Source organism: Argentina silus, assembly GCF_951799395.1.
Source record: "Argentina silus genome assembly, chromosome: 10".
Lineage (NCBI taxonomy): Eukaryota > Metazoa > Chordata > Actinopteri > Argentiniformes > Argentinidae > Argentina > Argentina silus.
The window spans coordinates 9,528,395-9,550,569 of record NC_139664.1 but is presented as its reverse complement, the minus strand read 5'-3'; the positions used below and the strand labels follow the sequence as shown (position 1 = coordinate 9,550,569).

The 22,175-nt window shown below is 44.4% G+C and overlaps 3 protein-coding genes and 1 pseudogene across 8 annotated transcripts in view; all 4 read right to left on the bottom strand.

The window, feature by feature from the left end:
* Nucleotides 1-1,014: 1,014 nt before the first annotated feature.
* LOC310810791 lies at nucleotides 1,015-2,301 on the bottom strand (annotated as a pseudogene). Its single transcript has 4 exons — nucleotides 2,233-2,301; nucleotides 1,852-2,089; nucleotides 1,265-1,448; nucleotides 1,015-1,023 (listed from the first exon to the last, which is right to left on the bottom strand). The product of its transcript is annotated as an uncharacterized misc_RNA (transcript).
* An 820-nt stretch (nucleotides 2,302-3,121) lies between these two features.
* Nucleotides 3,122-14,166, bottom strand: pbxip1b (pre-B-cell leukemia homeobox interacting protein 1b). Of its 3 annotated transcripts, none has more exons than XM_083678294.1 (11): nucleotides 14,065-14,166; nucleotides 11,679-11,758; nucleotides 11,317-11,407; nucleotides 11,004-11,077; nucleotides 10,422-10,872; nucleotides 8,998-9,249; nucleotides 8,688-8,711; nucleotides 8,021-8,073; nucleotides 7,371-7,496; nucleotides 6,952-7,186; nucleotides 3,122-6,646 (listed from the first exon to the last, which is right to left on the bottom strand). In XM_083678294.1, the coding sequence occupies exons 2-11, from the start codon at nucleotides 11,730-11,732 to the stop codon at nucleotides 5,163-5,165; spliced, it is 2,844 nt and encodes a 947-aa protein (XP_083534420.1). In that variant the 5' UTR covers nucleotides 11,733-11,758; nucleotides 14,065-14,166; the 3' UTR covers nucleotides 3,122-5,162. The 3 variants fall into 3 exon arrangements, with proteins under 3 accessions (XP_083534420.1, XP_083534422.1, XP_083534421.1); XM_083678296.1 differs by having other exon boundaries at nucleotides 6,952-7,054; XM_083678295.1 differs by lacking the exon at nucleotides 8,688-8,711.
* A 268-nt stretch (nucleotides 14,167-14,434) lies between these two features.
* On the bottom strand, nucleotides 14,435-16,728 carry lenep (lens epithelial protein). The gene is made up of 2 exons (XM_083678725.1): nucleotides 15,534-16,728; nucleotides 14,435-15,311 (listed from the first exon to the last, which is right to left on the bottom strand). Exon 1 carries the CDS (start codon nucleotides 15,877-15,879, stop codon nucleotides 15,688-15,690), a length of 192 nt encoding a protein of 63 aa, XP_083534851.1. The 5' UTR covers nucleotides 15,880-16,728; the 3' UTR covers nucleotides 14,435-15,311; nucleotides 15,534-15,687.
* An 88-nt stretch (nucleotides 16,729-16,816) lies between these two features.
* Nucleotides 16,817-22,175, bottom strand: part of shc1 (SHC (Src homology 2 domain containing) transforming protein 1) — a 21,732-nt gene continuing 16,373 nt past the window's right edge. For all 3 annotated transcript variants that reach the window (XM_083678723.1, XM_083678724.1, XM_083678722.1), the window contains 5 exons: nucleotides 22,057-22,175; nucleotides 21,781-21,838; nucleotides 20,825-20,944; nucleotides 20,280-20,530; nucleotides 16,817-19,930 (listed from right to left, as the gene is read on the bottom strand). The exon at nucleotides 22,057-22,175 is cut by the window's right edge and continues 29 nt beyond it. In XM_083678723.1, the coding sequence (XP_083534849.1) occupies nucleotides 19,802-19,930; nucleotides 20,280-20,530; nucleotides 20,825-20,944; nucleotides 21,781-21,838; nucleotides 22,057-22,175 (677 nt within the window). In that variant the 3' untranslated portion in view covers nucleotides 16,817-19,801. The remainder of the gene's footprint in view (nucleotides 19,931-20,279; nucleotides 20,531-20,824; nucleotides 20,945-21,780; nucleotides 21,839-22,056) is intronic.

The following is a 22,175-nucleotide window of genomic DNA, read 5'->3' as shown; positions in this document are numbered from 1 at the left end:
CTCCTTTCTCTTATACTCTCCCCCTCTGGTAAGGAGGGAAGGAGAAAATTAATCATTCACTTCTCTCTTCCTGTATCTTCGCGTTTTGTCTTTCCATCAAGGGTCAGGCTGTCTGTAAGTTACTTAGTTAAAGCTAAGTTAACCCACACACAGCTGTAATACACACCAGTGATTTCTTTCCATGACGTGATAAATGAAAACACTGTATTGCATTTATGTACCATCTAGTTAAACTTCAGCTGACATTAATCTCAGAACTGGTGAGAGAATCACAGGCTGAATCCAACTTATATGGTCAGACAATGGATGAAGACTCATACACACACAACATGCACGTACACACACATGCACACACACATACCCAACTCCTCACACAAAGTTCACACTAACTAAATCCATTGGAGAGCTTTGAATGTCAGTTTAATGATTGATAAAGCAAACACAGCAATGCATATTCAGTCTCATATGCAAAGATAACATACATTCAATCTCCAACTCGCGGTGCGCTTATCTCTCACATATATCAAGCACACACACATATCATTGCCAAAGATTACACTTTTTCTCTTCAATCTACAACAGCTAGAGGTGCATTATCAGCAGCATGGTTATGTCATCTACCAGAGAGAGCAGAATGGCTTTATTCTAATCCCTTTTAATTCCACACCCCCTCTATCAATCATCCATCACAATGAATCTATACAATTCACACACACAAACACACACACACACACACACACACACACACACACACACACACACACACACACACACACACACACACACACACACACAGTCATTACTATGTGGGTCATTACTATGCAGGTCATTACTTTAGATGGGAGAGGGACTCTCATTATACAGATACTGTAAAATAAAGCTGCATTAATAAGTAATACAGAAATAGTCAACGTATTGTAATATACTCATGAAACAACGTGTGTGTGGATGCGTATTGTATAATATAACCCTGGGACAGCATTTCATGCAAGCTTAAACATAATAACAATGAGGTCAGGTTAACTACAGTGAGCATATAAAAAGGTTACTCATTATAGTGAAGTAGTAACAGTACACTTCAGATACTGTAGATAGAGGTAGATAGATATAGACATTCTGGACCAGCACGAGTCTATACAGTCATACATTCATCAGAATAGCAGGAACGACACAGACAGACTATCAATGAATATAATGAATACAAAAAGAGGACAGGACAACAGGACAAGCAATATTGTAGCCACCACTAAAAACAGACACCTACCTTGGTGAGGAAGTTGAGCCTGCAGTTGATCTGCACCAGGCTCCTTAGCTGGGTGAGGTTTCTGAAGGCCATGCTGGGGTCACTGTGGTTGGAGAAGTTCACTTTGGTCAGTTTGAGCCTCTACAGCTTCCATAGTTGGTTGATGGAGGTGTAGCTGATGGCAAACTTCTCTGGGTTGCCCGGAGAAGGTTAGGGAAGAAAGGGGCTGGGAAACTGGGGAAGCAGAAATTTGTCCCCACGCCAACCTTTTTTATGAGGACGTGGATAGGATCGGGAAGGGAGGAGATTTTTCCATTGTTATGATTACACAGAAGTGCTGGGAATGAAAAACAGACACACAACAGGCCTTTACAAATACACTTGTGCAGAGAGACACTTACCGTAACCTGGTTGCCAAATGTGTTTCTGATTTTGCCAACTCTGATCTGGCTTCAAGGCAATATAGATAAAACATGGAAACATGGAGACAAAACATAAATGAGCCAAACACAGAATAGTCCCTGTCCCACTGTGAGCTCTCGGACCACGGAGAACAGGGGATTTATGCACTTATAGACCACGAGCTGCTTCCCTCTGAGCTCCAGGACCAGGGGCCCCTTAGTGGGGGGGGGATGTTGTCCAGGCCCCGGAGGTTGGTTCCTGGGCCCATGTCGATGAGGAAACGCTGGAGATTGAGTGGGAAGCCGTAGAACAGCATGTTGAAGAAGAGTTCATACATGATGTCTATCTCTCCCAGGGTGAGCTCTCTCAGCTCCTCTGTCTACAAAACACCCCTTCCTCTATGCCCTCCGAGATCTTATTTCCCTCCAGATCCAGATCCAGCACCTGTTCTATCACATTATCACAAGTTCACACTTATACTTATTACCCACACGCACGCTCGCTTAGACACACACACACACACACACACACACACACACACACACACACACACACAGGCCAGATAAGGTTCCAGAGCGTAGGCTTACCTGTGTCAGTTGAGAAATATCCAGGTGCAACAATTGAGGGGAGGTGAAAGAAGGAAGCTGAAAAGGCATGACATTTTGGCGGGGAAAACCTAATTTCTTCTCTTTTTTTTTACCCCAGAGCTGCACTGGCTTTATCAGAAGGAGATGTGTGATTCTCAGTTCTCAGTTCCCAGTAGATCAGCAGTTTCTGAAATACTCAGACCAGCCCGTCTGGCACCAACAACCATGCCACGTTCAAAGTCACTTAAATCACCTTTCTTCCCCATTCTGATGCTCGGTTTGAACTTCAGCAGGTCGTCTTGACCATGTCTACATGCCTAAATGCATTGAGTTGCTGGCATGTGATTGGCTGATTAGATATTTGCGTTACCGAGCAGTTGAACAGGTGTACCTAATAAAGTGGCCAGTGAGTGTATATATATACACACACACACACAATCTTTCTATAATCAAAGCATACTTCCATCACAATAAGAGAAAATATGCAAAGTTGTTCAGAAAAATATGAAATTAAAATGTATCCCTATAAGCTGCAAAATAGGAATACTTTAGATAAACTTGAAATAAGCTTTGAGAGAGGGGAGCCGAAAACAACGTGTTAATCAACTGCCAAACAAGTACGTAGATCGGGGCTAGGTTTAAATTAGTGGAGGGTAGCAGTCGCTGTGAAGTGCTACTGAGGTTTATAAACCGGCCAGCAGAATAGAGCAGTGAGGAGAACAGAAGGACATGGAGTTACAAACATACTGTGTTTCTATCTTTCAGTGAGAAAGAGTAATGTCAGATCATTTCCTGAGAGATAACAACTAGCCTGACCAGGAGATACACACAAATGCAGTTTTATCAAAGAAACACCAAAAAAACAAGTCGCTTGACAAACATTAAGACTCTTGAAATAGTTTTAATTCTCACCTCGAGACTTTCCTAATCAGTAAGCACGCAGTTGACTTTTAAGGACAAAAATAACGACAATAACAGTTTACTTCATGGGGACTAGTTGAATTTATGATAGCTTTTATCACAGTTTACAATTACATTTGCACATTTTTTGCATACATAGTGGAGTTCTCTAAATTGCTGCCATGAAGCCCAAATGTGTTTATGCATAAATGTTTATTCTTTTATAAGTGGCTTCAGGCTCCATAATCACCAGGCGTTACACTGTGACTGTGAGTCTGTGAACGGGGAACAACCAATGTTCTCTTTCCTGAAAACAATCCTTATATTAAGTGCCATGAGCATATAATAACGATTGGATTTCTAACATAACTAAAGGTAAAGACATTTGAGTGTTTAAATAAATCACTTCTTAATTCAAAAGGATGGATCAACATATCACTTTGCACAAATAGAAAAAAACAAACATTTTATGTACCTTGAGAGATTAAAACTATAAGCATAAGTTATTCATATGTTTTACATATGTGTGGGGTGATTTAGTGCACTATGTACAATAACATTCACGTGAAAAAGACGACCTACCTCATTTTACATACAGTGCCTTCGTAAAGTATTTAGACCCCTTCACTTTTTCCACATTTTGTTGTGTTATAGACTCAATTTAAAATGGATTAAATTAAAAGAATTTGCCATCAATCCACACACAATACCCCAGAATGACAAAGTGAAAACAGGTTTTTAGAAATTTAATCCATTTTAAATTGAGTCTATAACACAACAAAATGTGGAAAAAGTGACAGGGTCTGAATACTTTCCGAAGGCACTGTATTACATTCACTTCGTTTCAGCAGTTTGGGTTCATCTACTGTAGAATATAACCTCTCTTTAAAACTAGTCATTAATGACTTCTTTTCACAAACAGAGTTAATAATAAATAGGTTCACAAAACATTGGCATGAATAAAAGCTAACAGTGCTACAGTGTTGCCAGTGAAAGGGTTAACTCAGCAGAGCACAGTGTCTTCTACATACAGAGAGGAAGAACACACTCCTCAGCCATTACACAGTAACCCTAACCCTATCCCTCAACCCCAGGTCCCTCAAATAGTTAGAGGTGATATACACTAAGCAAGTTAGCTGATTATCATTTTAGACAGTTCTGAATTCATTAAGTTAAGTTTTAATTCAAGTAGAACTTAAATGAGGAAAGATCATACAGCAGACTGCCACTTCCTGGTACAAACAGGGGCTGAGAGACACTGTGTTATCATGTGGTAGTGAGAACAGAATTGCCTTAGTTATCCTGGGTGGTGTAGAGAGAGAGGGTTATCAGAACGATTCCCATCCCAAATTGACCCTATCCCTACCCTTAGGCACATATGAATGTACAGTATATGATAGGATTGGATAGACATAAGCAATGTGGTAATATCCCCCTGGCTGTTGGACAGGCTAGGTGGAATGTCCACAATATTGCTTGTATCCAATCCTTTCAGACACTCTGGTGCCTATAGGGTGGTCGGGCCAGGGGTTAACGTTAAGACTATGTGTGTCTCCCTTGCCTAGTCCTACTGACTGGTCTACTAGTCAACTCCCTCCCTCATCATCTCCTCTGCTCCCATCAGCAACTTCACCAATCACCCCTGCAGGACCACATGATACAAGGTGGTGTGTGTGTGTGTGTGTGTGTGTGTGTGTGTGTGTGTGTGTGTGTGTGTGTGCGTTCATGTGTGAAAATACATCCATTTAACACCTTCAAACCTTTCACATGGAAAAGAACATGCTATTTAACACAAGCCACATATATTTGGAGTACTGAGGAGAAAGGATAGAGGGAAAGATCAAGTGAATATGTAATCAAGACTGAGTAGAAAGAGAGGGGTGGATAATCAGTGTTTGTATACAGCATTTGTGATTGTGTGAGTGTGTGTTGTTCAATCCACATGTTCTCTCTTAACTACGTCCTTTATCCATCTCTCTTCCTCCACCTTTCTCTTTCTCTCTTTTCCTGACATGCATTTACTCCTCACATCAGCCCCGTCCTCTGCCACTCTCCTTCTTCAACTCCCCTTTCTTCCTCTCCTCCTTCTCTCCTGCCCCGGGCACCCCAAACGTCTCCATCGCCTCCTCCTCGAACCCATCCATCTCGTCCTCCATCTCTTCAGTCCCCTCTCCCTCCACCATGTCTTCCAAGATGTCTTCCACATCCTCCACGAAATCCTGGAAGCTCATCTGGTCATGGGCGAACACTCCATCCCTGAAGAACTCCTTGGCTAGCTTACTCAGCTCCTCTCTCCTGGAGGCCTCCACCCCCACCCCCTCCGCCTTGGCCAGGTAACCTTGGAGGAGGGCCTCGAAATCAGGCATGGGGACAGGGAGCAGCCCCTCAGCCTGGGCGCAGGTCTCCACTGAGCTGCAGTGGGTTGAAGGGTTGGGCTTCTGCTTGTGTTGGAGTCGTTCTCTCTGGTGGACCCAGTAGTCTGGCTGTTCCAGGGGGGGTTGTTGGTGCGTTTGAGGGAGGCTCTTATCCCCAGGGCCCTGCCATAGTTTTTCTTTCTTCCCCCTCTCCTTCTCTTTCTGCCCTCCCTTAAAATGGTTGTGGTTCTTTTCATATCTGTCACTTTTCTGTCCATCTTTGTGGTAACTCCCTTTGTCCTTTTTCCAGTCCCCGTCCTTTCTCTCCCCCTTCCATCCCTCTTTCTTTCTCTCTCCCTCTTTGGACCACTGCTTCTCATTCCCTTCCCAATGCTTCTTTTCCTCCTTCCCCTCCCATTCTTTACCGCTATCTTTCTTTCCATCTTTCTTTTTCCATTGTTTCTCTCCCTTCCACTCTTTTGTCTCTGCTTTCTCCTTCCATTCTTTGCCTCCTTCTTTATGGTCGTCCTTCCCTTTCCTCCATTCCTTCTCTCCCCTCCACTCATCCTTGCCCTTATTCCACCCACCATTATCTTTCCCTCCTTTCTTAATTTTTTTCTCCCCTTTTCCTTTCCAATCCTTCCCGTCATCACATCTTGCATATTTACCCTTCCATTCTTTACCGCTGTCTTTCTTTCCATCTTTCTTTTTCCATTCTTTCTCCTCCTTCCCCTCTTTTCTCCCACCCATATCCTTCCATTCTTTATTCTCCTCCCTGTCCTTCCATGGCTTGCCCTCATCCCCTCTGCTCTGTTTCTCTTTCTTCCACTCTACTTTCTTCTCTTCCTTCTCCTTCCATCCTTTGCCTTCTTTCCCTTGGTCTTGTTTTCCCTTTTTCCACTCTTTTTCTGCCTTCCAATCCTTCCCCCCTCCCTCTTTCAACTCTTTTTTCTCTGCCTTCTCCTTCCATCCTTTGCCCTGTTCTCCCTGATCAGTTTTCTCCTTCTTCCACTCTTTCTTCTTCTTCTCTACTTTCTCTCCCTCCCAGGGTTTCTTGCCCCCTGCCTTGGTTGGTCCTGTTGTGTCCTGGCTGTTGTCCCCAGCCTGGCCAGAGGAGGGCAGTACAGTGGGAGAGACAGGTGGTGGGGCTGCTTCATTGGCTGAGAAAGGAAGAAGACATAATCAGACCACATATAAGAATGAAAGGCGACATATTAAGAGAAAGAAATTAGTAGAGTAGAACAGGGAGAGAGACGACTGTCCTTTCCCACTTCTTCTTCATCCTCTCCTCCTCCTCCTCCTCCTCCCTCACCTCCTCTCCCATCTCCTAGTGCTCCTACTTCACCCATGCTGGACTGCCTTTCCATTTACCATCTGGCCATCCCTCCCTCCTGCTCCTCCTTCCTTCCCTTCCTTCCTCCCTCCCTCCCGCTCCTCCTTTCCTCCCTCTCTCAGTCAGTAGTACCTGTTGTCAGCGTTAGTTCAGTGACTGTGGCTCTGAGGGTCTCTAGTTCTTTCTGTAGGGCAGGGACAGACTTCAGCTCTGTCTTCATCTTCTCGTTGTCTTTCTGAAGGACAGGGAGAGACGTCATCTCTTTCTTCAGCCTATCGTTTTCCATCTCCACCTCCTCCCTCCGTAGTCGCTCCTTCCCTCCCTCCACCGCCTGCCTCTGGGCTACTTTTAACTCCTCTTTCTGTGCCTGATTAAAAAAGAACGAGAGGATCCTGTGAGAATACAGCGTGCACACACACGCACGCGCGCGCACACACACACACACACACACACACACACACACACACACACACACACACACACACACACACACACACACACACAGCTAACTTGGCACAGATAGAGAAAACTCATCTAGAGAATAGTCCTACCTGAAGTTGGGCTTGGAGCACAGCAATCTGCTGGTTTTCTTTAGCCAGTTTATTCAGTAGCTCTGTGCTGTCAGTATCTACTGTGGGTGGAGGTGGGAGTGGAGGAACCTCTGCATTCAGCCAGTCCTGTAACACACATATGGACACACGCACACACACACACACACAGACACACCAGTTCATGTTTTATCAGTATTATTAATGTTCATAAGGCGAGGTCGTTAATCTGAGCTTAATCCAATCCTGTATTGATGTATTGAGAGAGTGTGGCACCTCTTCTAGGAACAAACATAGATCATTTGTTTAAGGCAGCACCTCTACTGTCGTTGTTTGACCACGAGACCCTCGAACAACAACATTTGGATACAACAAATGTGTTTATGAGAAAGAGGTGGTGAGGGTGATAGAAGGAGAAAAACAGAGGGGAGAAAGAGAGGGAAGGCCAGACAGACAGAGATATAGAGGTAAAGAAACAGTGAGGTAGGTGGGAGAAAAGAGAGAAAGAGTAAAAGTAAGAGTGAGGCTGTGAGAGAGAGAGAGAGAGAGAGAGACAGACAGAGAGAGACAGACAGAGAGAGACAGAGAGAGAGAGAGAGAGACAGACAGAGAGAGACAGACAGAGAGAGAGAGACAGAGAGATGGAGGCTGACCTGTTTTCCCTGCACCTCTGCGTCTTTCAGCTCTCTCACATCATAGTCCCCCTCTGATTGAACAAATAGCAGTTATTATAACACATCACACCAGTGACATCACAGCACATCACAATGTAGTGAAACAATAACACAATACATGACAATGCATTTCAACATATGCAGTAATAGCATAGGAACACACGTTGTTATTACACAGAGATCACACACTTCACATTACAACACAAAAGCAAAACAGCAAGAAGCTGCTGTCATAATAAAACACATAAACATGAGGACACATGATAAAACACCACAGACAATTACATACTGAAACTGCCTCATAGCTTTACAGCACAAAGTCAAAAACAGCTCTGACTAACCTGCAAATCCCCCCACCATATCAAGCAAGCATGCATGCATGCATGCGCGCACACACACACACAGAGTGAATCTTAATTCATGTACCATGTGCAGTACATACTGTATAGATTACATCGCTGCACAATCAGTATTATGTATTCATTAGATCAAGGGCATTAGTTTGCCACACACACACACACCCACACCCACACCCACACCCACACCCACACCCACACCCACACCCACACCCACACACACACACACACACACACACACACACACACACACACCCACACCCACACACCCACACACACACACAACCTACCCTCGTCCAGGTCCATGAAGACACCTGTAGGCATAATACACCTGTCTCAGATAGGTCTTTATCTGGGCCACTGTCAGTCAGTCAACACTTCCCTCTAAACCCACTTTAAAGAGCTGACCCTTAAAGGCCTAACGTTTATCAGGCTTTCCAATACCTAAAAAAACACCTGATCTGTCTGTCACATTTACAGTCAGACAGAGATGAGGCCACACAGGTCCCATACAGGTGTCTAAAGGTTGTACAAAGGTCATGTCTAGGTAACCTTGACGACAGTAACCCATGACAACCCATGTAACATAACAACTCCTACCTGAGAAGAAGATGGTTCCGAGGCCCAGCAAGATGACAGCCCCCAGAATGCACTTGTTCAGAGAGAAGCCACTCTCCTCCTCCTTCTGAGGCAGCCTGAACTCTTCCTCCTCCCCATCCTCTTCCTCATCCTTCCTTCCAATCCGCTCCAGAGCCGCCAGGAGAGACACCCTTCTCCTCCTAACCTCAGACTCCCCCTCCTCACCCTTCTCCTCACCCCTCTCCTCCCCAACCACTGAATCCTCCTGAGAGTCTGGGTTAGACAAAAGGAGAGGAGTTAGCATCAGTGCTAAAATCATTATCTTTAAAAAAAATCTTAATCATAATCTTTAAACTTCATCAAAGTAAAAATGTATCTCATCTTATGGATACCAAGAAAGCGGAACCTAGAGTGTCTATGAGCTCCATCTTAGCGATAGCATCATTGAGTGCAGAGGTATAGCAGTGGTAGGATCCTATAGCATGAAGCACTTGTACTTTCTGGGTATTCATAACATTCATAGGATGGGGATGGGTCCCTCGTTAGACAGCAGCAACTATAGCTTTAGCTGGCCTAGTGCTGGAGTATATGAATAAGCTCCTCCAATCGCTCATACACAAGGGAGGAGCAAACTGCCAAAGTCCCTCTGCAGCATCTGTCTGTCAGTTTGCTCCACTGGCACTACCAAATCAACCTAGAAAACCTTACTCATCCCTGTGATGAAACCAACATTTTCAGGGTCAGGTAAGGCCTGGGTTAGCATGTATCATGATCTGTGCAATGGAGCAAAAGAGAACTTAACCATGAGGCTAGTGGATGTTTAAATGCCACTAAATTTGATTTAGTCAGGTTAGCTGCAGATGCAGCTCGTAAAACAAAACACAAAAACACCAGACGGCGGAGGTTAGAGTACATTCAGAGCGGAGGGGATACAATTGCTGAGTAATTCTACGGCTATTTACAGGGAGTGGGTGTCATGCAGCTTTGCGTATCTCTGTCAGATCATGCTCCCTTCCTCATACCAGCCACGGCCTGTCCAGTCAACTTCCTGGCCCAGATATGGAACAAGTCCATGACCAGCTGGTCCACCAAGTGCACTTAAAACACAAACACACACAAAGCTTATGTCTCTCTCTCTCACACTCTCACTCTCTCTCTCCTACACACACACACACCTTGCCATATCACACCAACGCACCAAACCCTACAAACGCCATGTGAATTTTAAATACAAACACACAGAGACAGCTTAACCCCTAAGATACACAACCTGAGGAACGCTGACGCATTGAAATGCACACACACACCTAAACAAGAGTTATCCCTTTAGATCATTCCTTTAAGACGGAAACGGTAGCTGAAGGGAATCATCTTGCTACATAGAACACACACATTTACACACTACTCTACACCGACCCTGGCATGCTAGATGCCTCAAGCCTCACCTGCTTGTTTCCCGAGCACTGTCACTCTCTGAGACAGCTCAGGCTCCTCCTCTTCTGGCAAAATCCCCTCCCCATTAAACTGATGCACAACTCCTTCCTGTATGAGCCCCTCCTGTTCTGGTATCAACCCCTCCTCTCCAAGAGTCTCAGTGGTCCGCAGTGAGACTGGTGGCTCCTCAGGAGAGGGGCTTATGTGGGTGTAGGAGTCAGAGAATGAATCAGGGTCAGGACTAGGAGGGGCTGGGCTCTCAGGGAAGCCGGTTGGCTGGCTGAGTATGTCTGGGTCAGGAGGGGGATCATCACTGGGAAGGATAGGGTTAGGAACCGGGGTCAGGTTAGGGTCATGGGCAAGGTCAGCGGTTAGGTTAGGGTCATGGACAGAGTCAGGGATGGTGCCCTCTGTAACAGGGATGGTATTTTTGCTTCTCTCTTGTTCTGTTTCCTGTGGTACCTGGGGATGGACAGGAAAGGAAGCCATTAGTGTACAAGTCAGTGTTTCCATTGGATAATCTCTGAGACAGGGCATACATGGAGCTGTTTAGAAAAATGAGTAGAGATCCTTTCTAAGCAGAGGTCTCTTACTTGCAAGGCCTCCACAGGGTGAGACTCCTCAACAGACACTGCATCCTTCTCAGGCCTACTCTCTGCTGTATCACCTGTGACACCAAGCAAACACATACACACACACACACACACACACACACACACACACACACACACACACACACGAGAGGTTTAGGAGTATAAAGATCTTACACATCTTTCTGTAGAAGGCAAACATACCAAGAAAGCAAACATTGTGTGCCAACAAATGTGTAAGTGCTGTGTAAGTGCCTTACCACTGTGTGTGTGTGTGTGTGTGTGTGTGTGTGTGTGTGTGTGTGTGTGTGTGTACCTGGAGGCTCCAATGTAGCAGCATTGCTGGGTGTGTCTTCATGGTGCTCTGTTACCTCTTCTACAGGCCTAAGAGTCTCAGCAACAGCCTCCTGAAAAACAGAGAGAGAAGAGAGATCTCTCTTCAGAATTCAACAAACTAGATCAACTACATCCTATTATCTTCAGAAATTCATGTTTTAGTACAGCAACCTACTTGTATTTTCATTGACCCAAATGATTAATTAATTCATCCAGTCTTAGAACAAAATCTTAAAGACTAAAATGTATTTTCATTCAGGACAATCTTGGGTCTAAATACATCTCTTAATCTATCCTGTGTCAGTATAAGCATATGGATGGACACATATGCACCAACAGTACCTCAGGTGTGAGGATGGTCCAGTTGTTGGTGTTAGCTGCACTGCTGTCAGACATTGCCCCCTAGTGGCTATGTCTAGACCCTGCAACACAAACAAACAAACAATGGTTTATGTACAGGATGGGCCTAGGCCTGTCCCAGCTACTCCCAAAAATCCTGATTGGTTTAGAGTAGTAGACTCACCAGCATCACAAAACAGAAGAAACATTTTATTTGGAGGCCCACCACCACAGATTATGATTCAGAAGAAGTCATTATTGGTTTATAACAACGCATATACCCACATTCCAAGCTTACAATACTATAAACCTAGCCAGCAGGAGTACTTTAGCATAGGCCGATCGTTAGTGTGCTAAAGTGTGTCAGTGTCCCAGCCCTCTTTCTGATGCTCAAAGACAGTTACATCCTTCGTTTGCATAGGCACAGGATTTGAATAGGCTTCTTTACGGCCCAACATCACTCACCCTACTGAGATAAAAGACCTACTATAAGGTGTCCACCATTGAGTGTGACTGTGTGTGTATGTGTGTGTGTGTGTGTGTGTGTGTGTTACAGGAAGTAGCCTTTCCTATGAGCATTCAGTCCTTCATTAGTATTTAGTCTGTGTTGCTGGCCCTGTGGCCACCCTGGCTTTTGACTGGGTGGTGAATGCTTTGGCAGACACAGGGGTAACTAAGGTTGGCGCCAACATTTAGACATAGAATAAGTAGAACTGACATTTCCTTTCAAAGCACCATTCTATGGTAGGTTCACCGGCAACCGTAGCAAATGTACCATTTGGGAAGTTTGATTATTTAATGCTTACCACAACATCTCTTTTAATCTGCCTACATTTCTCACAATTGTTTCACAATTCACATAAGAAATAATGACAAATTATATTGTGCCACAACAGTGGGTAAAGCCTAAAAAAACACTGGATAGTTTAGGGTAGTGTCTGTTCTACTCATTATAAGTCTACGGCTGGCTCTTTGACTAAGAGACTCCATGTCTATGGGCTCCACTCAGACTGAAATCACTGGAGTGGAAACACACTGACTGACTGACCAATGGCAAGTTTACTACTCTTAACTGTCTTGGCACAAACCATCCACCTGCCACACTTGAGGATGAGTGTAGAAAGAAACGGTCAACTGGCACAGCTTGAATGTGAACACAAGAGGTACAATGTATGTCCATAAAACCCATAATCTTGATTGAAACATTGATTTGCAAAATAATGCCATGTTGAGAGCCTATTTTATAAATAATGTAGCATACTATCTAGTTCTCTACAGTGAGTATGGAAGTAACCATTTACTTTCATGCCACTTTCTCACTGTATGACACACTTGACTCCCCAAACTCTATTCTATCTCCGTGCGTAATTTAGGTCTTCTAATCGGGTGCTTCCCAGGAGAAGACTGTTGAATGTAGCCCTGGGCCCATGGAGCATTGTGGATCATATAGTGAATGACTTAAATAGATATAGCTAAATATAGCAACGATGAGATAGACAGAGAACGAGAGGAAGCACTGGGGCCTCGGGGAACCGCTGAACACACGCAGCATATGGGACGGTCTTTACTAAAGAAAATGCGCCTTATATGTTAAAGTAAATCTGACTCGTTTGTGACAAACAGAATGTTTAAAGCTAAAAATAGATTATCTTTACTCTCTAAAGTTATTTAGTTTTGGCAACCAAGCTGCCGACAGAAGGAGCGGACAACTCACACTTGACTTCTCAGCTTTGCCAGTTAACAAAATGTTTCACTGGCAGTGATAGGCCTTTTGGATAATGTCTCTTCTTCAATACGCACTGGCAGCTTTTATAATAGGTAACGATGTGCAAGGAGTCGAGTTTATCTGTTGTCTGAAATTACATTATTTGTTTGTCACAAGTTCTCTTTTTATCTCTTTATCTCTCGCGAAGACAAAATGACCAAAAATGGTCAAGGTTGTAAACTGGTGGCCTATTGGTTCAATATGAGTAGACCACTATTTCAACTGTAATCCAAGTTGGTTGTGCATCGAGCTTTCATCATCGCTGCAGGTCATTTGCATAGCCTAATGCAATCTATTTCACTGTGTTGACAAAAGGGGTGTGCAGCCTACTTTGACAAGAATCGTCACAGCATCTTAACAGATGATGAACCATGGAAACTCATGGCCAGATGAAACACTAGTGTATATAACTATGACATTTGACAGAAAACATGCTTAACAGACAAGCTTTCTTACTTTAGCTACTTGTACAGTAACTCACATCCATTTAACCGGAAATCCGAAAAAGTACTTTAATCTTTTCAGGACCAGGAAACAAAGTAACATCTAACAACATTAAATTAACGAGGAAAAAAAATAACAATACAAATCCTTTCAAAAGAACACTATGTATGTCACACTTACCTATGATCGCGTCGCTTTCCTTATTAATTCAGGAGCAGTCCCTTTCCGACAATTAATTAGATCTTTCCATCCAACTTCGGAACTTGGAACATTGCTTGTACACTTGCGTGAAACACACTCTTCTTGTCCAACGAGGGGATGGCATTCACTGAAGTCCCACCCTACATTAGCCATCTCAACCAATGACAACGCGGGCTGTCGCTCAATGGGCAAACTTTCTGATTGATTGACACACGCAGGTGAGATGGGGTATGCAAAATATATACATACGTAATGCTTTTCAACGTAGAGACACATAACACTTTCATTTCATAGGCACATGCCGATTCACCATAGTCCCAATACTGTATGGTCCATGGCTGCTATTCCTGGATGGAATTAATGCTCATACACTGCACATTGAAAATCAGATCATATGTTACATTAATCTTTAATCTCTTTAGGTTAATAGCGGTGAACATAAATGCATAATAATAGTAAAATAAATGTTCATTACATCAGCTGGTTGATCAAACACAATCTCACTTTTACTTAACATGGCTCAATGCAATTTAACTGCAACATGTTCAAACAATGACTTCATATAAACTTATGTCCAAGGTTGTTACTGACAAATACAATTTTTATGATGAAACTGTAACATCCGCATATCTTTAACATCTCACTGTTACTTTAGGCATTTCAATTCTTATGTACATATTCAATACAGTACTATGTTTAACAGTCTGTAATCCAGCAATCTTTCGAGGATACATGGATTTTCTAAAAACAGATTTTACTCTGAATGCTCATACCAATGCTTTCTCAAACGTCAAACTGTAACATAATCAGTTTGCATGAAAAGTGTTGGTGACTGTTTCAAAGTGCAAAAATTATTTCAATCGTAACGTTTTTCCAGGCAGCCAGCTTTTTTTTTAATGGTAGTACCAGCATAACCGTAATGCTGAGAAATACTCTTACAACAGGTCTATTCTATCCATAATCACACCAGTGTTTACTCTGTTACCATTGGTGCAGTCCATCACTCCATTAGTCCAACATTGTTTGTCACAGGTTTGACATCCCCACAGGTCTAGGATCAGCTGAGCGAGATTCAGACAGCATGACACTCTGCAGGTCTCCAGCATGACTGACTCTCAAGTCAGTCTCATCAGTATGTACGCCACACCGGGCAAACAGCAGTCTTGAATCGGAGCATCAGTCTCTCTCAGAACTCCAAACATGACTTAAGAACAGCATCATAGGCTCTAAGGAGAGAAATGTAGAAACAATGCATCTGTGTGTCATTATTACTACACTAGTCTCATAATCCCCAACTGTCTCACCTAAACAGCTCACAGAAATTGGTTTAAGATGTAATATTTATCAATTTTAGGTGTTTTTGAAATGCAAACAAAGGTTATCGTCAGAAAGTTTGATGCCAAAATAGATGGTGTGACTGTATGGTGTGAGAGGAGAACCACACTTACCACCACTTAGCTCACACTGCTGAACAAACACACCACGTCTGGTCAGAGCTAGGCAGGAGGAAACCCTGGGTAGAAAGAGGAGACCCAAGAAGTGACAAGAAGAAGGAGATCTTCATCTTCCTCTCTTCCTTCCTCGAATCTATCTACCTGTGTATCAGTCCAGGATCTCTTTGATGCACCAGCAGCACAGGAGGAAGTAGAGGCACTCTTTGAAGGACTGGATGAAACCATAGGCGATGTTTCCTCCCAGGAAGTTCTTGCCTCTTCCAAGTCCCATGGCAACGTCACGCAGGCCTTGCCCCAGAGAGGATGGCATGGCCTGGGGGAGAGGACGCTGGGGGTGCATGGTTTCCTCAGGGAGAGTAGGAAGACGAGATCAGGAGGAGGAGAGGAGGAGTGTGAAAGAGAGGATGAAGGAATCAGGTCAACTTCAGAGGAGGAGAGGAAGAGGGAATCTGATCACTCTGTGAGGGAAAGGGGTAGCCCAGGGGTGAGGGTCAGGGTCAGGGTTGGACTGGGTCTGTGTACAGCCGTGGTCTCCTCAGTGCTCTCATCCCAGAGCTCTTGTACTTATAACCTCCTATAGAGGCAGCAGTAACAACACCATGGACATTGCTCCCAGTCCTGCTCTTTCTCTATTATTCTGTTCTCTCACAGATTCTCTCTGACACATGGACACATGTGTTTACCCTCGTTATACAATATTCCCCTCTGTTCTCTGGCTATGAGTGTATTTTATTGCCTTCTTTCTCTATCTAGTTTTATCCCCCTCTGGAACACACTGGCTCAATACTCTCTGTCTCTGTCTGTCTGCCTGTCTGTCTGTTTGTTTGTTTGTCTGTATGTCTGACTTCCCATGCAAAGGCATCATCTATTCACCACACAACCCCTACCTACAGTATACTACCACATATTCAGACAGGATGGTTCCAGTATTATAGCTTAAAACAGCTCAACTGTAAAACAGTTAAACTGTAGAACTCCCTCCTCTCTCACTCCCTCCACCATTCTACATCTCTCTCTGTCCAGGACAATTTGTGACTAGCTATTGTTCTCCTCTTCTGGTAATCTGTGTTTAGTGTGTGTGTGTGTGTGTGTGTGTGTGTGTGTGTGTTTCTACACAGGTTTAAAAAGGTTATCTGAATGACAATAACAACGTCCAGACCAGAGGGGACTGGTTTTCTGATATCACATGGACCCACTTTCTAATCTTAAAACACAATACAGGAGACAAGAGTCAAATACAGAAACTGTATTTAAAACCAAACTCACCACGAAAGATGAATGATATACGGATTTATATATGCAATCTATATTTTCAGATACAGGTGTAAACAGATGTTTTTTCCCCAAAAGAACAACAAAGAAGAGTATTAAAACAGAAACGTAAAAAGTAAAAATCAATATTTGTGCAGGCTCATTGAAAATAACCTTTGGCTTCCAAAACAACACAAATTAAAAAGTACAATAACGACAGCATCAACAACAACATCGACATTTTAAAAGGATTTCCATGCAACAAAGGCAACTGTGATGAACAATGATAATGCTAGAACGCTTCACTAATGATGCAGAGAGGACAGATGGGTCCTTTTACACACACACACACACACACACACACACACACACACACAACACACACAACACACACAACACACACAACACACACCACACACACCACACACACACACACACACACACACAGGCTAGAGGCTCAGGTTGTCCAGTGAGTGTCTCAAGAGACCCAGCTGTCCCTCCTGTGTGTGTGTGTCTGTGTGTGTGTGTGTGTGTGTATGACCATTCCAGGGTCAGAGAAACCTCATAAGACCTGGTTAACAGAGTTGCAGTTAAAGTTGACAGATCCCTTCCCTTAGTTTGTACAGTTTGGTTTCAATCTCAAAGATTTTGATTCCAGGGTTCAGTTGGCTAAAGCTACCACAGTGTGGTGGTGTCTGCTTCTGTACCACCCATGAAAGGTGTCATTAAAAACAACAATCAACAACAAACAACAAACACTCCTATTTCAGAACCGAGAACCAAGCAGACCAATCAGGTCGGATGTTATTTACACGCAGCGGGACATCAAGCAACCGTGACAGCGAGCATAAGAAAGTAAGAATGTGCATCAGAGGAGTAGATTGCCATCACTGGGCCTGGCTGTGAGTTGAAGTGTCCTTTTTGCAGAGCCTTTGATTTAACTGAGACGGTGTGAGAGTCACTACATTTCAATCAAGCACATAAGGTGACTGCATTGGAGTGACGTGACTGCATCGAAGAAACAAGGCACGATTAAAATATAAAAAAAACACATCATGAAGAGAGGAGGGAGAGGAAAGGAGAGCACTGAATTGCCCCTGAACCTCGCCCTCAACTGTCCTTGGCTTCTGTGGAAACAACGCGTCAAAGACCAACATTAACCGACGTTGGACCGACGTTAGCAGAGCTCACGAGTAGCGTGCTTGTCGCATCCACTCTTCCACTCAAGTCTCTCTCCGTTTCCTTCCAAACACGCTTATAAAAAAGGACAGCAGAAAACACATCCAAACACTACAGCTAACAACAGCACTACTACTGACAAACTGTGCATCACATTTGGGGAGGGAAGATTGCCATTTGGGGAGGGAAGATTGCTTTGAGTGCTCAGTGTGTCTCATGATTTCAACATGTGGGGGTATCACACGTTTAACACACTTAGAATGTCCTGTACCCCCCCCCCCCAACCTCATCTTCCAGGGCCTCTCCACCCCCTCCCCTACTCATCTCACAATCTCCTCACAGTCCACACAGAAAAGCACAGCTATAGATTGTCAATGCACAAATTAGGAACAACCCATTAAAAAAAGCAATATAATGTCGCCATGAACAGGACCACGCCTTTCACAATGCACACAAGCAAATTGCGACAGCTGCGCTTTAAGACGACATCTTTACAGTTTTTTTTTAGTTTTTTTTATCAGAGAATTGGCTTTGAGCTTTCCTTAAAGATGACAGAATATCTTGGCTTTATCCCCTTCTTTCCCCTAATAACAGTCTAGGTTCCTACCTCTGTATGTACAAAATATGTACTTCCTCTATCTGTAAGTACGCATGTACATATGATACAGATATGACAGGTGTATGCACAGGTAATCTCCATTGCTTCATCTGCCCCCGACAACCAAGTCTACAATCTTTGGCATGATGAGATGGGTGGGTGGGGGGGTCAGGATTGTGATTGTGTGTGTGTGTGTGTGTGTGTGTGTGTGTGTGCAGAGGGAGATATGACTGAGTGGTCAGTCCTGAACTCAGAGCATCCAATGGGAGATCAGTTCCAGCTGATGGGGGGACAGAGAGCACCAATCATGTCCCCTTATCAAGCTCGCCCTCAGCGACAGGAATTCCCACCAATATTTTGGACAAAAGGACATGATGGTCATTGGCATAGAAACCCCCTTTTTGCATACAGGACATCGTCTGTGATTGTCACAAGGTATCTCTCAGGGGGGTCAAAGTTCAATGGTCCTCAAAGTGGAGTGGCTAGTTAGTCAGCCAGGCCCCTGATTGGATTGGATAAAAAATGTTAATGCATATTCAAATGGGAGTCATAATTGGCTGTTGCTGTGTTCCACTGATATTTGATTGGAGGGTCCATGGGTGAGCCATATAAAGTCAGGCCAGATGACGACAAGCACTACTTACTCTAATCAAGGTTCATGTTCCCTCATGGTAGTGATCTAGCCAGGGTCTTTGGAGTGCTTCTGTGAGGAGGAGAGGACACAGGGTTCTCCCTACATGCCAACATCCAGTCCTCAAGTAAAGGAAATCTGCTTGCACACGTTGCAGATTGGACCTACTTCCTCATGATTGCATCATTTCAGCATAATTCTGTGGCATGATTTCACTAATATGTTTTTTACTTGTTAAAAAAATTGCATTTGTTTCCATCCTGCTCTGATAAAGGAGGGGTTCCTTCCTCGTTCACAGGCAGCTGTGGAGGTATGGAGGGATGACAGAAGTCATAGCGTGACGTCCCGGAGGGAGAGGAGTGTGTGACGACAGCAGCAAGCAAGTGATTTGGCAGAGAAAGAGGTGTGTTTTTGGCTTTCCTTGCTGTTTTCAGTGTGTGTGAGAGAGTGTGTGTATAGTTATGTATGCTATGTGTGTTTTATTGTGTATGTGAGTGAGTGTGTGTTGTTGTTTGTGTTCACATGTGTCTGTGTGTAAGTGTGTTACATCACTGTGTGTATATAAGTGTGTGTGTGTGTGTGTGTGTGTGTGTGTATATGCATTCAGGTCCTGCGCTCCACAGGCTGTTGCAGACACACCTCGCTGCCTGCTGACACGATGGGCAGCCTGTTGTCCATGTGGTAACTGATCAGGTGGCTCACACTCTCAAAGCGATGGTCTTTGGTACGGACCTGAGAGAGAGAGAGAAGGAGAGGTAGAAAAAAAGAGAGAGAGAGAGAAACAAACAAACAAAACAGTTCAACAAGGGAGACCAAAAGCACCTAATTAACTCCCCTGCTAACCAATCCCACTCCCTCCCCATCTCCCCTCTCCCTCTCTCACCACTCCCTCCCCATCTCCCCTCTCCCTCTCTCACCACTCCCTCCCCATCTCCCCTCTCTCACCACTCCCTCCCCATCTCCCCTCTCCCTCTCTCACCACTCCCTCCCCATCTCCCCTCTCCCTCTCTCACCACTCCCTCCCCATCTCCCCTCTCCCTCTCTCACCACTCCCTCCCCATCTCCCCTCTCCCTCTCTCACCACTCCCTCGGGGTCCACCAGTAGTAGGTGCTTGGGCTGACCACCCTGTTGTCCAGTGAGGACATACTGTCCAGGGGTGGTCCCAGACTCCCGCACCAGGAAGTCTCCGTCACGGGTCAGCAGTCTCTCAGCTGGCCTGCGACTCAGGCTGCCGTGGAACCAGGCCTCGCACTGCAGCTGTTCTACCAGCGGGGGCGCTGCAGAGACCGGGCCCCCGGGGCCTGAGACACCCAGGGCATCATCAAACGGCTCTGGAGAGGGGACAGCGGGAGATAACAGAGGGGAGAGAGAGAGGAGGGAGGGAGGGAGAGGTAGAAAGCGAGTGGAGGTCAGTAACATTAGAAACAAGAAAACAAGTTAGAGATTCCAAATGACTCTTCAAATCCCATAAAAACATATTTTGGAAACATTTGGAATACAATTAACCATATTTATATTTCCCCAATCCAAAAACAAATGCTATGATCATTATGTATGCTCTAATTACTGAAGTATTTCTGATGCATGCACTCCACAGACAGCTGATAGGGTAAAGAGGGACTCACTCATATCGAAAGCATCTCTGTGAGCATTTCCATTGGCTGCAGCTGCTGTGGTGCGCGGTTTATCCACATTGACATATGACGGATCATCGAAGAGGTCCCGCCCTCCCTCCTTTGCTCCCACTGAAAGACCAGTAATTAACAGGGTTTAATCACATGACAGTTTCTCTTAGCCTATGTTATATATCCAAGCCGTAGAACAGACATTCACGTTGAAAACAATGTTCTGCGGTGGTTGGACTGGTAGCTATACTGGGTCAACACATTTGGAATATCTGATTGATTGATATCATCATCATAATCATATCAGAAATCTGAATTATTGTTCTACATCCAACACTTACAAATGTAACTTTATTGGGTGGGCCATGAAACATTCTGTGAATTCCTGAGTGATGTCCATAGAATTAGAATTGGAATAGACACTTGAGGAAAGGAGTTAAGCGAAGGATGTAAAATAGACTAAAAATAGAAATAGGCTCAACCGCTTTCTTAAGGGATCCTGAGTGTCCTGAATCTCTGCTCGAGGTGTTTGTGTGTGCATGCAAGTGTTAAGACTATTTCACAGTGTGGTTGGTGGCTCACTGAAGATAACAAATTCAGATGGGGAAAACCAAGCACACCCAGGGGCTGTTAGACTGGCAGCACTGACCCAAAGTAACCTCTCATACTCTCATCCACTCTAACACACACACACACACACACACACACACACACACACATACACACACACACACACATACACACACACACAGACACACACACACAGACACACACACACAGACACACACACACACACACACAGACACATAGACACATAGACACACACACACACACGAGAGGAGACATGAGGCACAATGACTCAGAGGCACAGAGGGAGAATGACAGTGAGCCAGTGAGAGAGACACTGAGTCAGATTAACCATTAGAGTGTGTGTTTGTGTCCTAGAGATGGCTGACCTGGTAGAGGAGGCAGCGGCTGCTTGTGAATGTCATTCTGACCCGGCTGTCCGTAAGGCTGCAAACATAAACGCAACATGAGTCACACACGGACACATACAGTGTCTTCGGAAAGTATTCAGACCCTTCAGTTTTTCCACATTTTGTTATGTTATAGACTCCATTTATAGACTCAAAGGCACACTACTTGAATGAATCAACAATGAAAAATGCTCCTGTGTATGCATGTTCATATGTGTGTGTGTCTGTGCATGCGTGTGTGTGTGTGTGTCTCACCAGCGTAGCCCCAGGGCGGGTCCTCATGTCGACCAGTCCACCTGGAGGTGGTTGTTTCCCGGGGAAGTTATTATAATACGGAACCTCAGAGGGAGGAGCTCCCTCTTCATCCTCTTCCT

Bases quoted from the DNA above. Each gene is read 5' to 3' on its own strand.
- lenep (XM_083678725.1), bottom strand. From the start codon at position 15,879: ATGCACCCCCAGCGTCCTCTCCCCCAGGCCATGCCATCCTCTCTGGGG.
- pbxip1b (XM_083678294.1), bottom strand. From the start codon at position 11,732: ATGTCTGACAGCAGTGCAGCTAACACCAACAACTGGACCATCCTCACA. The intron at 11,408-11,678 runs GTACTGTTGGTG...TCTGTTTTTCAG, and splicing joins GGACCATCCTCACACCTGAG to GAGGCTGTTGCTGAGACTCT. The intron at 10,873-11,003 runs GTAAGAGACCTC...GTCCATCCCCAG, and splicing joins ACCCTGTGGAGGCCTTGCAA to GTACCACAGGAAACAGAACA.